Below are 14,085 nucleotides of genomic sequence, written 5' to 3'. Positions count from 1 at the left end.
GAAGATTGTAAATTGGGCCCAGTGCGACAAGTGCGATGATTGGGTGCATCTTGCATTCTGCACTTCAGTTCGGGTCGTGAGGCGGAACAGTCAATTCTTTTGTCCAAAATGTCAAGACGATTTGTGAAATTAACCTTACCGTTGGAAAACATTGACTTAAATAGTTTATTGTTGGTTTAATTGTTCATTTGTTATTGGTTACAATTGTGTATTGAATTGTGTATTTTATGTTTGAATACGCTTTCTGTTACAAATTGATTATATATACTTAAAAAAAACTACTTGATATCCTAAACCGAGTTACTTTTTTAACTTTTTCGTTGCCCCTGTTACGTTCAGAAGTTGAACTTCACTTTGCGAACTGAATTGTAGCATGAACTCTTGCCCTTTCCAATAATAAAAAGCAACCAATCACGAGTGGCGGTACAATGAGACAGCGCTCGAATGACATGGAGCAGCAGAGGGAGGTAAGTCCGGTTAATGTAAACCGATACCGTTAATATTTTTGTTCGGTCTTTCACCTCGAATTGACAGCTTACATGATAATCAACAAAACAAATACAAATTCAATGTATTAATTATTAATTTTAAACCCGCTAAACCCGTTATGAGTAATAAGAGGGTCGATACAACGGATGAACATGCTATATCACGTAATGATCCACGTTTTTCTTTCAGTAATATTATTCACATTAAGAGTGTTTCACATTAAGCACTCTTAATGCTCTGTCAATAATCAGATAATAACCGTTTTAACTGGGGATTAGTCTAGCTATGTTTCGAATATTGATGATTTTGATGTTATTTATGTTTTAACATGTTATGCTGTCGTTATGCTTATCGACAACTCTCAGGGTACATTGCTGACTTAATTTTGATATATTTTGATATATACGCATTAAAAATAATCTCTTTAGGCCCTCCATTGTTTCGTTTCGAATAGACGGCCAAAAAGTAGTTACATTTTATTCTACGTGGTACTGATTCCGATTTTTAAGCAAACACCATCAGGCTGCATTTTTCGACAGTTTTTCATTCAAATGGATCTGTTATTAATTGCCTCTTCACGTTTCCTTTTACTTTTTATCAGGAGATAGTAAGCTAAATCTAGGACCGGATAACAAGGCTTTTAGTGTCTTGCATTTGAACGCGCTGTCATTACGCAACAAACTTGATTATTTAGCAAATATTCTGCATATTGTTTTACATTTTATGCTTTACTGAACCCATCCAACTGATTTTGTACACGATAGTGTTTAACAATTGCAGGTTTTGCTGCTCGTTTACGCCTTAAATATTTTACACCTCACTGCAGCGGCTTATTAATTTATGTAAATGAGTCTTTACTGTCGCGACGTGTTATTGAATTAGAATCTCCACGTTTGCACTAATTATAGATTGAAATTAATACTGGCTGCTACTTCCCGCTCTACTTTGCTGCTGGTATCATCCCCCTTACTCGGATGTTTCTTGTTGAAATACCTTGAATCTAATATTGGCAATGCCTTGGATATGAACCAAAATGTTATTATGCTTGGTGATATAAACGAAGAGCAACTTAAAAACTCTACCCGTCTTAAAACTTCATTGGACATATGGACATTAGATTTTAACGTTTTATTTGTACCGGCGGATTGGTTCCGTGACGTAACGTCTATTTGTGACGTAACGTTATTGACGTGACGTCGTTACCTAGTGATGTACTGGCTTGACACAAGGATTGTATATATTTTTTGGATCGTTAATAAATGCTCATACCAAAAGCGGGTATTTGGCTTAATATTGTTCCAACTATCGGGGAAATAGTAAATAACGGATTTCCCATTATAGGGGATAATTCTCAGTAAACAGCAAAATACGGAAATTCCCATTATCGGGGAAACTTCTTAACATTTGGTAGCAGAGCGAGGTTTCAAAATTGAATCAGCGATGGATCCAGTTGAATATTTAAAGACAGAGATTTTGGTGAAGAGGGAAAAAACAAGACTGAAAACTAATTTTACCAGAGCACGGAAAAATATAGTGTCACATTTGGAGGGAAATGCATCTAGTGCAACAGTGAAAGACGCTTGCAAGCAATTGTATTTGGCGATGGACGAAGTGGTTAAAGGGCTTGATAGTTTATCCAATATGTACATGGAAGGAGATGAACTTGAAAAAAGTAAAATAGTAATTGCGGAAATGGAGAAGATAGAACTTGAATATGGAAAAACAACGGAGGATGCCTGTGCCTATTGTTGTGCCGGTGCCCGGCCTACAAAACGCGCACATACCTCGTGACTGGGAACCAGCGACAAATCGGTATAGTGCATGCTGGGCAGCACGAGATAGTACGTTCTCTTGTGCACGGTACGTTGATGTGAGTAGATGTGTTTATGTGCCTATGTCCCAATGTGAGTATTGTGTGTGAAAATGTGAGCCTGTATACCTTATATGGTATTTTATTGTATATGTGTGTCTGTAACTGTGAACCTGTGCGTGTAACCCTGAGTACGTAAGTATTTCCAGGAGGTTTAGCCTGTGTATGTTAGCCAGTGTCTAGCTGTGAGCTTGTGTGCATTGTATTATATTGTATTTTATGTGTGTTCAACACGTATTTACCTGGAAGGCCATTCCCAGAAGATATAAGTGAGTCCGTGACTATGTATGTGAGTCTGTGAGTTGTGTTTGCCAGTGATTGTGTAAATGAACACATATTTCTCTGGAGGGCCATTCCCAGAAGGTATAAGTTCCATTCTGTGACGTGCAACCGACGAGCCGACAAGACGAGCCGACGAGTTCCCTCGAAGACGACGAGGACGATTTGTGCCATCATGACGTGGATTCCAGTAGATGCCCATGTGAGTAGTCTAGTATATTATCTTTGCTAGCGGTTGTGATAATTGTATTAAAACCCACGAATAGCTAACTGGGTGAAAACACTTTAATGGTAGTACGGGTGGGGTTTGTGTAATTGTGTATTAACGGGTAGGCTAGTTCTATATATAACTTTGTTGCAAATAAATCGGCATCGTGAAATTTAGTTTGGACCGTCGCATCAAATTTAATTTAAAGTTCTGTGTTCGTTTGAAAACGTTATTTCTATAATTTAACAGTTGCACGCATTTTCGTCTATTTTTAGTCGTGTGTAAAAACAGACGGCATCATTTTTTTTCATTGTTCGCATTCGCCGGCCGTGTTATCAGTTGGCGAAATATTTGTTAAAAAACGTGATTGTCCAATGCTGTTTGTAACAGGTTCATTGCTTGTGTAATCAACGGACGACCACGTGTTTTTTTATTGGCAATTTTCCCGTTATTAGTTGGCGCGAATTCTGTGCGCAGAAGATCATAATAAACGTGTTTGGTTGACTGCTTTGTATCGGTAAAGTCCGAGGAAATAGAAGTTTACGGGCACGAGATTTGTCTATATATAATTCTTTTTAGAGCAGTGTTATTGCGAATGTAAACTGGGTCCCGGGAAATTGGTGCTTAACGTAAAGTTAAAGCGACGTGTTTTTTATTTGCAGTTTTTGATTAATTATTTATAGGAACAACAGCGGTAGCGATTTTATTTATCGTTTATTAGTGAGCAATTTTATGTTAATTGTCGTCCAGTTCTACGCTGATTGGAATTTTATTTTTCCAAAGTATTTTTTAATTTTAATTAAATAAATTGGCAATGATGAGTTGCGTGGGCAGCAAGAGTCGCTCACCGGGGCCACAATTAATACGAGTAAATTTTGACCCTCCCAATGTATTGACATCTATTCCGGGGGTGGGGCCAAAATTGGCTTAGAGAATTGTGCAGTTTAGGGAGATTGCGTGGAACCTGTCCCCAGACTCGTTGGGAGTGATTATTCGGCGGCCTCTGGATCGAGAGGATATGCGGTTGTTTGACTTCCGTCCTAATCCAGGGTTATTTGCAAGTATGCTAGAGGAAGATGAAAAAACCCATGAAGAAAACATGGGGCTTTTGTTTACTGGTGAGTCAGTCTCACACGAAAGGTGGGGGGTAGGTATGCCTGTCCAAAAGGAGGGGCCTGACGCTCAGGATCGAGTAAAGGCCGAGCTTGCTTCCCAGATATCCGACTTGGAGGCGGATATCACGGCTTGCTGGGAAGAGCTTCATGTCAGAATGAGGGAACCATTGCCCCTGTTTACAAAACCCCAGGTACCGATAAACCAGCCTATCATATACAATCAGCCTGCTACGTTGGCGTCTATTTACCAACCTAGCATGCACAGTCAGCCTGCTACGTTGAGGCCTATTAACAAACTTAGCATGCACAATCAGCCTGCTAACCTGGCGCCCGTTAACCAACTTAGCATACCAAATCAGTCTGCTACGTTGGTACCCATCAACCAACTGGTAATACCTAATCAGCCGGCTACTCTGGCGCTCATCAACCAGCCTGTAATACCGAGCCTTCCTGATGCACTCCCGCCTGCAACTACACAAAACCCTGGTACTCCGAGTAATCGGGATGTGATTACCCGGATACCTAAAAACTTGCAGTTTGACGGTCGTAGCAATTGGCCAAATTTCCGGGGCAAGTTTGAGCGCTATGCCAAATTGCACAAATGGTCAGACGATGAGCGCGCCGATGGGTTGGTTTGGTGTTTGGTGGGAAAAGCGTCGGATTTCTATGCTGTATTAACTGAAGGCAGGGAAACTGTCCCTTATAAGGAGTTACTGCATCGTCTGAAAGAGCGTTTCGACGCCAAAGAGCTCCCTGCTACTGCGCAAGGGCGTTTCCAGGCGATTTCTCAGGCGGTAGGAGAATCATTGGATGAGTGGTCAGATCGCGTACTCACGCTAGCCACTAAGGCATTCCGAGATCTGCCCCAAATATACGCCACCGAGCAGGCAGTGGCAAAGTTTTGCTATGGGCTACATGACAGAGAAACAGGCCTGCAGGTGAGCATGCAGCAACCAAAGTCGATAGGAGAGGCAATTGAAAAAAATAGAATGTTCAAACACATTCAATTTGCATTGCATTGCAGTTTGACGGTCGTAGCAATTGGCCAAATGGATGAGCAGGAGGACTTGAGATTGGTTCACGCGGTTGGCGAGGAACCAATTCCAGAGGTGGTGAGTGGGTCGGCGCTCGACAAGTTGAGTCAGGTGGTTGGTCAATTGCAGGGTGCCGTGGAACTGTTGTCCAGCCCTTGTGGGACCCCGGATGCTGTTCGCCGCGTCGAACGACCGGTTCCGTTGTTCCGTCTCGACGTTGACGAGGGATGCTATGGCGAGTGTGCGGCCGAGGATCCCTATCAAGAAGGCACCTGGAGCCGCGGCGGTCCACGTGGGCATTGGAACCAACATGCTTACGAAAGGGAATCCGGCTCAAATGCTTACCATGGGAGCGCCGGGAACTGGAGAAACAAGGGGTATCGTAGTGGATACCAACATTCAGATTTCCGCCCTGAAGGATCCAAGCGAGGAAGATATGAGTCTAATTGGGGCGAATATCCTGGTATGGCGCGGCGGGGCATATCTTGCTTTAAGTGTTGTGTTGTGGATTGGGACATTTCCAGCGGAATTGTCTTGAAAATACCATGTCCTTGGCCAACCCTGAGGGGAAAGCGCCCGTAGTGGTAGCGGATGAGCAGTCGGGTTAACCGGAAGTGGTTCATGAAAACAAGATAGGTTCGGTTTCCCAGTTCTGCATGAAGGTGCAGGTGGGAGATATCGTGATTGACGCAGTGGTTGATTCGGCAGCAGAGGTCAGTATTATCTCTGATCGGATCTATGAGGCCATGAAGCAGCCACCTCCCAGGCTGCATGATGTCAAGCTGTTGATGACAAGAAGGGGCGCCTCCATGCCGAGTTTTGTCGTAGGCCCAGTTGACTTAAATATTGGTAACTGCTGGTATCGGGAGCATTTGCATGTAGCTCCGACAGATGTCGATATGCTACTTGGTTTCGACATTTTGATGAATCCGGGCAGGGCAATCATTAATATGGCAGAGGCCACCATTATTTTTAATGGACAGGTTTTGAACCTCGAGAGGGGAGTCCCACAGCATGCTGCCAGCTGTGCCAGATGTCGTCCGTGATCCAGGGATGGTTATTGGAAAGATCACTGAAGGAGACCATGGGGATCCTGTGTGCGTGGATGTATTGCGCGTACAACGGGTGGCGGTACAGTCTGCGGAAGCAGCGAACCGAGAGGCGGCAGAAGTTGCCCAGGGAGGGGCAATTGGCCAGGCAGTAGGAGAGATGGCCGAAACGGCCACTGGAGATAAGGCCAAACCGACCGCCGGGCATGTGGACCGGCTGGTGTCACCGTGGAAGACCGCCGGAACAGTGCGTCCGGTTGTTATATCACCGCGACAGACCGTCGGTGCAGGGCGTCCGGTTATGGCGTTACATCGGAAAACCGCCGGAAGTGTGCGACCGGATACGGAGTGGCCGCGGGTGACCGCCGAGGGGGCGGCGCATCCGGATCCCGAGTTACACCGGACAAAAGAAGGGAGGATGAATTTCGAAGGCCTGTTAGGCGTGGCTTAAGAGGGTGGCGACTCTCTAGTTCTCGCCGCTGGGAGCGGTCCCAGTGTTGGAAATTAGGTTGGCGACCACCAGAGCGTCTTTCAAAATATGTACCGCCTAAAATTGTAAATGGCGAGGTTAATAATTAGTAAAACTAGGAAAACAATTTAAAAAAAAATACAATACCACCCCCCCCCAAATTAAAAAATTGCAATAAATTGCAGTCACATAATACTAACAGAGGTATGGTTACCTTATTTTTGTGATCTTCCTTACTACTCTAATATATCTTTGCTGGAAACTCTATCTGATTTGCGGTGTTGTTGTACGCAGAATAACAAAAGTAAGATTTCTATTAAACATTTGGAGTAAGTTGATTAGATTGTTTTGAATAGATATATGTCCTATTGTCTTAGTTTAAGACCAGGCTTTTATCGCAATATTGTTGAAATTATAAAATTGAAACTTATCTGAGCAGTGCTCTGCGAAAAGGGGGTTTAATGCATAAGCATAAAGTGTCGTCCCAAATTATCTTATGCCGTCCGCGCTTAACTTCCTGTAATTTTTGTATAACCGCGCTAAGCATTGCTTTGCACAGTCACGGATGTGTTTGATTATTTCCCGTGAAGTCTGTTTTTTTCTCTTATGGTCGGGTGTGACATTGTCGGACGACCACTGTCACACTCCATACTGTGTGTGTGTTTTTTTTGATTGGCCGGAAGTGGTATTTCCCGGAATTGTTCTTTTAAACAATATTTGCAGGTCTTTTGAATTTTTTATGTGACCATGCTTGACGGCAACTGTCATGATGCATCAATTTCATTTTTTTAATGGCCGGAGGTGTTTCCCGGTTCATGTACACTTTATTTTGTTTTTTCGTTCTTAAGTACCTCGCTAGGCGAAGGCACCCCTGTGCCTACGGGAAGGGGTCTTTTGATCCGTTTGAGTCTGTCTCTGGTTCTTGATTGCCCCGTTAGGTTAAGGCACCCCTGTGCCTACGGGAAGGGGTCTTTTGATCCGTTTGAGTCTGTCCCTTCTGCCTTGGGTGCGACCATATGGCTCCTAGGATGGGTGGCGGTCCAAGAGGAGAAAAGTGGGAGGAGGGTAGTGGGTACAATAGTTTTTGTTTTATTTTAGTTGTCTTTCCCTCCAGATAATGTCAATAAAGTGAATTTGTAACATTAAAAGCAATTATAGGTATTATACTTGGACAAAAATAAGATTATTTGTATTCCTATACTTTTAACCTTTTAACCACTCAGATATGTATTTTGGCGCATTTGTAGTCCCTTTGTTAAACTTCTTGTGATTTTATGAAATAACAAGCATGATTTTTAATGTAGATTATGCATTCTCATGCGAGGGTGAGGGCCTTCTCATGTGTGCTGCAAGGCGGATGTATTTGTCGCATTTATGTTATTTGTTAAAATTTGTGAATATCGGTTGTAAGGTGGGTGCTCCTGTCCATTCATTGTGTAGACAAGAAAAGGACAGGAGTTACAGGACCTTATTTTGAAAAAGAAGGCGAATTTTTGGCAGATTTGTATTTACACAATTTTAGGCTTATATGCATCATCAAATTAAAAGCAGTCACAGTGACGATTGATTTCATTTAATTATGGCTTTATGGTCAAAGCTTATAGTTTTATAATTGTGCAAATCAGCAATTCACTGCAACTGTTTTCGTTTATCATGTCTTTGCATTTTGTAAGCAAGCCTATTTGCACCAAGGCATAACCAATTGTGGGTTATTGTGGGTTATTATTCTAAGATAATAAAAAGGGAGTTATTGACATTTAATGGAGATGAATTAATTTTAGTTGTGGTATACTGCAGACGTTGCGCAGAAAGAGAGGTCGGACGAAAACTGGCCGGCATGCAGACCTAACTTTGAGGTTTTAGGTCAAGGTGCTTACGCGAGGGGCACTATTACTTCATTTGTAGCGCCGGTACGATTCCTTCGCTGTGTGGCGTCGTCCCAAAAGGAGAAAAGTGGGAGGAGTGTTGTGCCGGTGCCCGGCCTACAAAACGCGCACATACCTCGTGACTGGGAACCAGCGACAAATCGGTATAGTGCATGCTGGGCAGCACGAGATAGTACGTTCTCTTGTGCACGGGACGTTGATGTGAGTAGATGTGTTTATGTGCCTATGTCCCAATGTAAGTATTGTGTGTGAAATTGTGAGCCTGTATATCTTATATGTTATTTTATTGTATATGTGTGTCTGTAACTGTGAACCTGTGTGTGTAACCCTGAGTACGTAAGTATTTTCAGGAGGTTTAGCCTGTGTATGTTAGCCAGTAACTAGCTGTGAGCTTGTGTGTATTGTATTATATTGTATTTTATGTGTGTTCAACACCTATTTACCTGGAAGGCCATTCCCAGAAGATATAAGTGAGTCCGTGACTATGTATGTGAGTCTGTGAGTTGTGTTTGCCTGTGATTGTGTCAATGAACACATATTTCTCTGGAGGGCCATTCCCAGAAGGTATAAGTTCCATTCTGTGACGTGCAACCGACGAGCCGACAAGACGAACCGACGAGTTCCCTCGAAGACGACGAAGACGATTTGTGCCATCTTGACGTGGATTCCAGTAGATGCCCATGTGAGAAGTCTAGTATATTATCTTTGCTAGCGGTTGTGATAATTGTATTAAAACCCACGGATAGCTAACCGGGTGAAAACATTACACTATATAGACGATCTACGCAGTGAAACAGCAAGTCAAGTAAGCAAAGCATTGTCGCGTGACACGGTGAATAAACTTTATATTTCTAAAGACCGGCCGGTTTCACATAATACTGTGCGACAAAATGACAATTTTCCAGGTATGTGGAGTAATCGGGCCGGGTTCGATGCGCAAAACGATTGTGGGCGTGACGCACCTCATGCATCTAACATCAAACATGAATTTGAAGAAGGCAACGCTATGAGTTTAGGCATCGATCCTACATTAGGACAACATCTTTGGAGGCAACTCAAACGTGTGGAAATTCCAGTGTTCGATGGGAATAAGCGAGTCTACCAATCATGGAAAGCAGCATTCCTTGCTTGTATTGACAGAGCGCCAGCCACAGCAGAGTACAAACTTCTTCAGCTTAGACAGTACTTATCTGGCGAAGCGTTAAAAGTAATTGAAAATCTTGGGCACTCGGCGTTTGCATACGAAGCGGGAAAAGATCGACTTGAAAGGAAATTTGGGGGTAGGCGTCGACAGATAGCTATTTACCTAGGAGAACTTGAACACTTCGAAAACGTCCGACTTGGCAACGCAAAGGACCTATAACAATTTGCCGATCTATTAGACGTAGCAATTATTAATTTGCAGGAAGCGGATCAACACCACGAACTTGGAATTGGCTCATTATATGCAAAATTACAAAGAAAATTACCAGAACCGCTCTTGGCACGATATTATCGTTGAGGGTGTACACATGAGTCAGTATTGTCGCTACGGACATGGGTTATTCAAGAGACAGAATTCCAAACTATCGCGTCAGAGACCGTGCAAGGAATGTCAGGATATTTGATGTCAGAGCATACTTCGAAAAAGACGAACTCTAACAATCAAAGAACGTTTTTTGGTGGTTCCGAAGAAAGCGGGAAAATATTTAAATGCAGAGTATGTGACAAACAGCGTGGAGCATGGTACTGTGACAATTTTAAAGAAATGAACGTTTCACAACCGTTACGGTGGGACAAAGCAAAACAACTTCATCTTTGCTATCGTTGCCTTGGGTTTAACCATGTCGGAAAGTCATGCCGTCGAAGTAGACAATGCGAACAAAATGGATGTGAAGAGCTGCATTACAGACTGTTACACAGAGATGCGCAAAAGAGCATGAAATCAAACGCTGCTGACAGTCCAGTTCAATCTCCTACGGAAGAGAAAGGGGCAACATATTTGTCAGCAAAAAGTCATACCAGATCTGATTTAGTAGGGCTCCGAACAGTTCCGGTTATTCACGCAAATGGAAATCGGTCAATAACTGTAAACGCATTGCTAGATGACGGAAGTACAAAAACGTGCATCAATAGTGACGTAGCGGCAGAACTCGGCTGTAAAGGTAGAACGGAAAAGGTCAAGGTCAATGTTCTGAATGGTCAAGTCGAGACTTTTGAAACTAGACCGTTGAATTCGAAATAAGAAGTGTCAACGGAAGCGTAAAGATAAATGTAGCAGCATATACAGCTACCAAAGTAACAGGAGACATGAAAGTTGTTGACTGGAACATGTACCTAAGAAAATGGCCACATCTTCGTGACGTAACATTTCCAAAAGCAACGACCAGACCTATTGTTGACATCTTAATTGGACTTGATTGTGCAGATTTACATTATGCACTGGAAGAAAGAAGAGGTAGAGCAGGGGAGCCAATAGCGCGTCTTACTCCACTTGGATGGACATGCATCGGTAATCCGTGTTCAAATTTAACATCGGTCCTACAAACAGATTATGCGCGAACATACTTTGTAAGAGACGTAACGGAAATCGAGAATCTAAACCTGACTCTTAAGAGATTTTGGGAAGTTGAAAGGGAATCAACTGAATCACCTGTCGTTAACATTGACGAGCAACAAGCACTTAAAGCAGTAAAACAGTTGTGCATATTCGAAAATCAGATGTCTCGCGTCGCCATTCCATGGAAAAGCAACGAAACTGTTATGCCAAACAATTACAAAATGGCACTGAATAGATTAGAGAACACAGAAAAAAGACTAAAACGATGTCCTCAGGAAGCTAAAGCATACAGCGAATGCATCGAACAATACGTAGAAAAGGGGTACATGTCAAAAGTTCCGGATTCTGAAGTGTCCAATTCAAAATGGTTCCTACCTCATTTTCCTGTTCTTAGGCCAGATACAGATACAACAAAAACCAGAATCGTGTTTGATGCTTGAGCAAAATTTGAAGACTAAATGATAAAATATACCAAGGCCCAAAGCTACAGCACGATCTGTTTGACGTGTTGCTAAGATTCAGAAGGAATCCCGTTGCAGTAGTTTGCAACATAAGCGAGATGTATCTCAGAATAGGCATCGATCACGCGGACAAGCCATATCACAGATTTCTATGGAGGGGAATGAATCAGAACCGTAGTCCCGATATCTACGAATTTGATAGAGTCGTGTTCGGTGTAAATTCATCACCATTCCAAGCACAGTATGTCTTACAGCAACACGCACGGGAAAATCTGAGCGCGTTTCCATTAGCTGCTGAAACCATTCTCAAGTCAACATACATGGATGATTCAATGGATTCCGTGGTCAACGTGCAACATGGGAACAAGCTATACAACGAGCTATCGAGTATGTTGACGCGCGCCGGTATGCATGCGAGAAAACGGCTTTCAAACTCGACCGAGGTTCTAAAAGAGATACCTATTGCTGACCGGAAATCAGAGGTAGATTTGGATGACGAACAGTTACCGTCTGCAGAAACGCTTGGTGTGTGGTGGATAGCAGAACAAGACATGTTTACATTCAAAGAAAATACACCCGAAGAAGGAATGAAGTACACGAAACGCAACTTCTTAAAAAGGATCGCGACGTTGTTTGATCCAATTGGTTTACCAGCGCCTTTTACCATTCGGGCAAAAATGTTGCTTCAAGATATGTGGACAGCCGGATTGACGTGGGATGAAAATATGGATGAGGAGCTGACCAATTCAGCACGAGAGTGGTTTGAAGAACTGAGAGAATTGAGAAGCATATCCATTCCAAGGTGTCTGCGGGCAAAAGACAAAATATTGGAAGCCCTTTCTTTGCACACTTTCGTCGATGCATCAGAAAGCGCATATGGAGCAGTTGTATTTGCAAGGTGTACATATGAGGACGGTTCTGTTTCTACAAGTCTTATATCTGCAAAAACAACAGTTGCACCAAACATGTCTACAAGCATACCTCGACTCGAACTAATGGGAACTGTCATCGGAATGCGGCTAGCAAAACGAATTTGCAACGTTTTAGAGTTTAAGCTGAGCACAGTTACATTCTGGTCAGATAGTGTCAATGTTTTGTGGTGGATAAGAGGTTGTAGTCGACAATTTAAGCCGTTTGTTGCAAATAGAGTTGGTGAAATTCAAAGCGACAGCAATCCAGAACAATGGAGATATGTTCTAAGCTGTGAAAACCCTGCAGATCACCTGAGTAGAGGTTTAAATGCAAAAGAGTTGATCGAGTGCAGAAGTTGGTGGAATGGTCCTGGGTTCCTACTGCGGTCGCCGGATGAGTGGCCATCGAATAAAACAGTCAAAAGACCAACTTCAAATACAGAGACGAAAAGACAATGTACAATTGAAAAAACGTTTGTAGTTGTGAATGACTCGAAAAATCACCATCTAGTTGACTCACATCGTTTCTCCACTTGGTTAAAATTCAAGGGAGCTATAGCATTGATTAACAGATTTGTCAACAACTGTCAAAAGCCAAAAGAGGAGAGAACATCGGGAGCACTTCGAGTAGATGAAATCAAGTTGGCAGAGATTCAAGCTATCAGACAGACACAGCAAGAGCACTTCAGCGACGAGTGGAACGCTTTGTATAGACAGACGAACCTACCATTAAGCAGTAAATTAGAGTTGAAACCAATGTTTGACGATGATGGCGTGATGCGATCTAACGGTGGACTTACCCATGCTGGTTTTTTGTCTTATGACGTGCGATATCCTATTATTCTTCCGAGAAAAGGCCAAATCACTAACAATGATCAAACAATGATCAAATCTGCCAAAAGAGCCATCAACGCCATATTGGGAAACGCAGATGTCAACGACGAAGAGCTGATGACAGCAATTGTTGGAGCCGAGGGCCTTATAAACTCTCGACCATTGACTTACCAATCTTCGAATTCCTCAGACGACATTCCACTAACACCAAATAATTTTCTGCACGGTCAAATGGGAGGCGAATTCGCACCATGTACAGTAGATGAAACACAGTTCAACATGCGGAAACGTTGGCGGCGACATTTCTGCGACAGTTAGTGCGACATTTCTGGCACAGGTGGTTACGAGAATGGTTGCCTAGCCTGAATGCTAGACGCAAGTGGTTTCATCCTGAGAGAGACATCAAGATTGGCGAAGTCGTTCTTATCATTACACCGGAAACGACGAGGGGAAACTGGCCAGTAGGACGGATACTCGAGGTTTATCCAGGACAAGACGGTCGTGTGAGGGTCGTGAAAATCCAGGTTGGAAGCTGCACCATGACGAGACCGGTTACAAAGATATGCCCGTTAGAACTGAACAATTAATGAATATCGAAAGAACATACAATTATTTTACGTACACAATGTATTATTTCATTTTTTTTACAATATGTATCAAAATGTACTGTATTTTGATGGAGGGGAAAAATGGACATTATATTTTAACGTTTTATTTGTACCGGATTGGTTCCGTGACGTAACGTCTATTTGTGACGTAACGTTATAAACGTGACGTCGTTACCTAGTGATGTACTGGCTTGACACAAGGATTGTATATATATTTTGGATCGTTAATAAATGTTCATACCAAAAGCGGGTATTTGGCTTTATATTGTTCCAACTATCGAGGAAATAGTAAATAACGGATTTCCCATTATCGGGGATAATTCTCAGTAAACA

General features: G+C 42.7%; 1 protein-coding gene across 1 annotated transcript; it reads left to right on the top strand.

Annotated features, from left to right (window-relative positions):
* The first annotated feature begins 1,663 nt into the window (after window positions 1–1,663).
* On the top strand, window positions 1,664–13,979 carry LOC127862637 (uncharacterized). Its single transcript, XM_052401840.1, has 2 exons — window positions 1,664–2,840; window positions 8,295–13,979. Exon 2 carries the CDS (start codon window positions 11,498–11,500, stop codon window positions 13,460–13,462), a length of 1,965 nt encoding a protein of 654 aa, XP_052257800.1. The 5' UTR covers window positions 1,664–2,840; window positions 8,295–11,497; the 3' UTR covers window positions 13,463–13,979.
* The last annotated feature ends 106 nt before the right edge of the window (window positions 13,980–14,085 follow it).

This window comes from Dreissena polymorpha, chromosome 16, assembly GCF_020536995.1.
Source record: "Dreissena polymorpha isolate Duluth1 chromosome 16, UMN_Dpol_1.0, whole genome shotgun sequence".
In the NCBI taxonomy this organism is placed as follows: Eukaryota; Metazoa; Mollusca; class Bivalvia; order Myida; family Dreissenidae; genus Dreissena; species Dreissena polymorpha.
This window is presented reverse-complemented; position numbering and strand designations above follow the sequence as displayed.

Coding starts and splice junctions, on each gene's coding strand:
- LOC127862637 (XM_052401840.1), top strand. CDS start 11,498: ATGTATCTCAGAATAGGCATCGATCACGCGGACAAGCCATATCACAGA.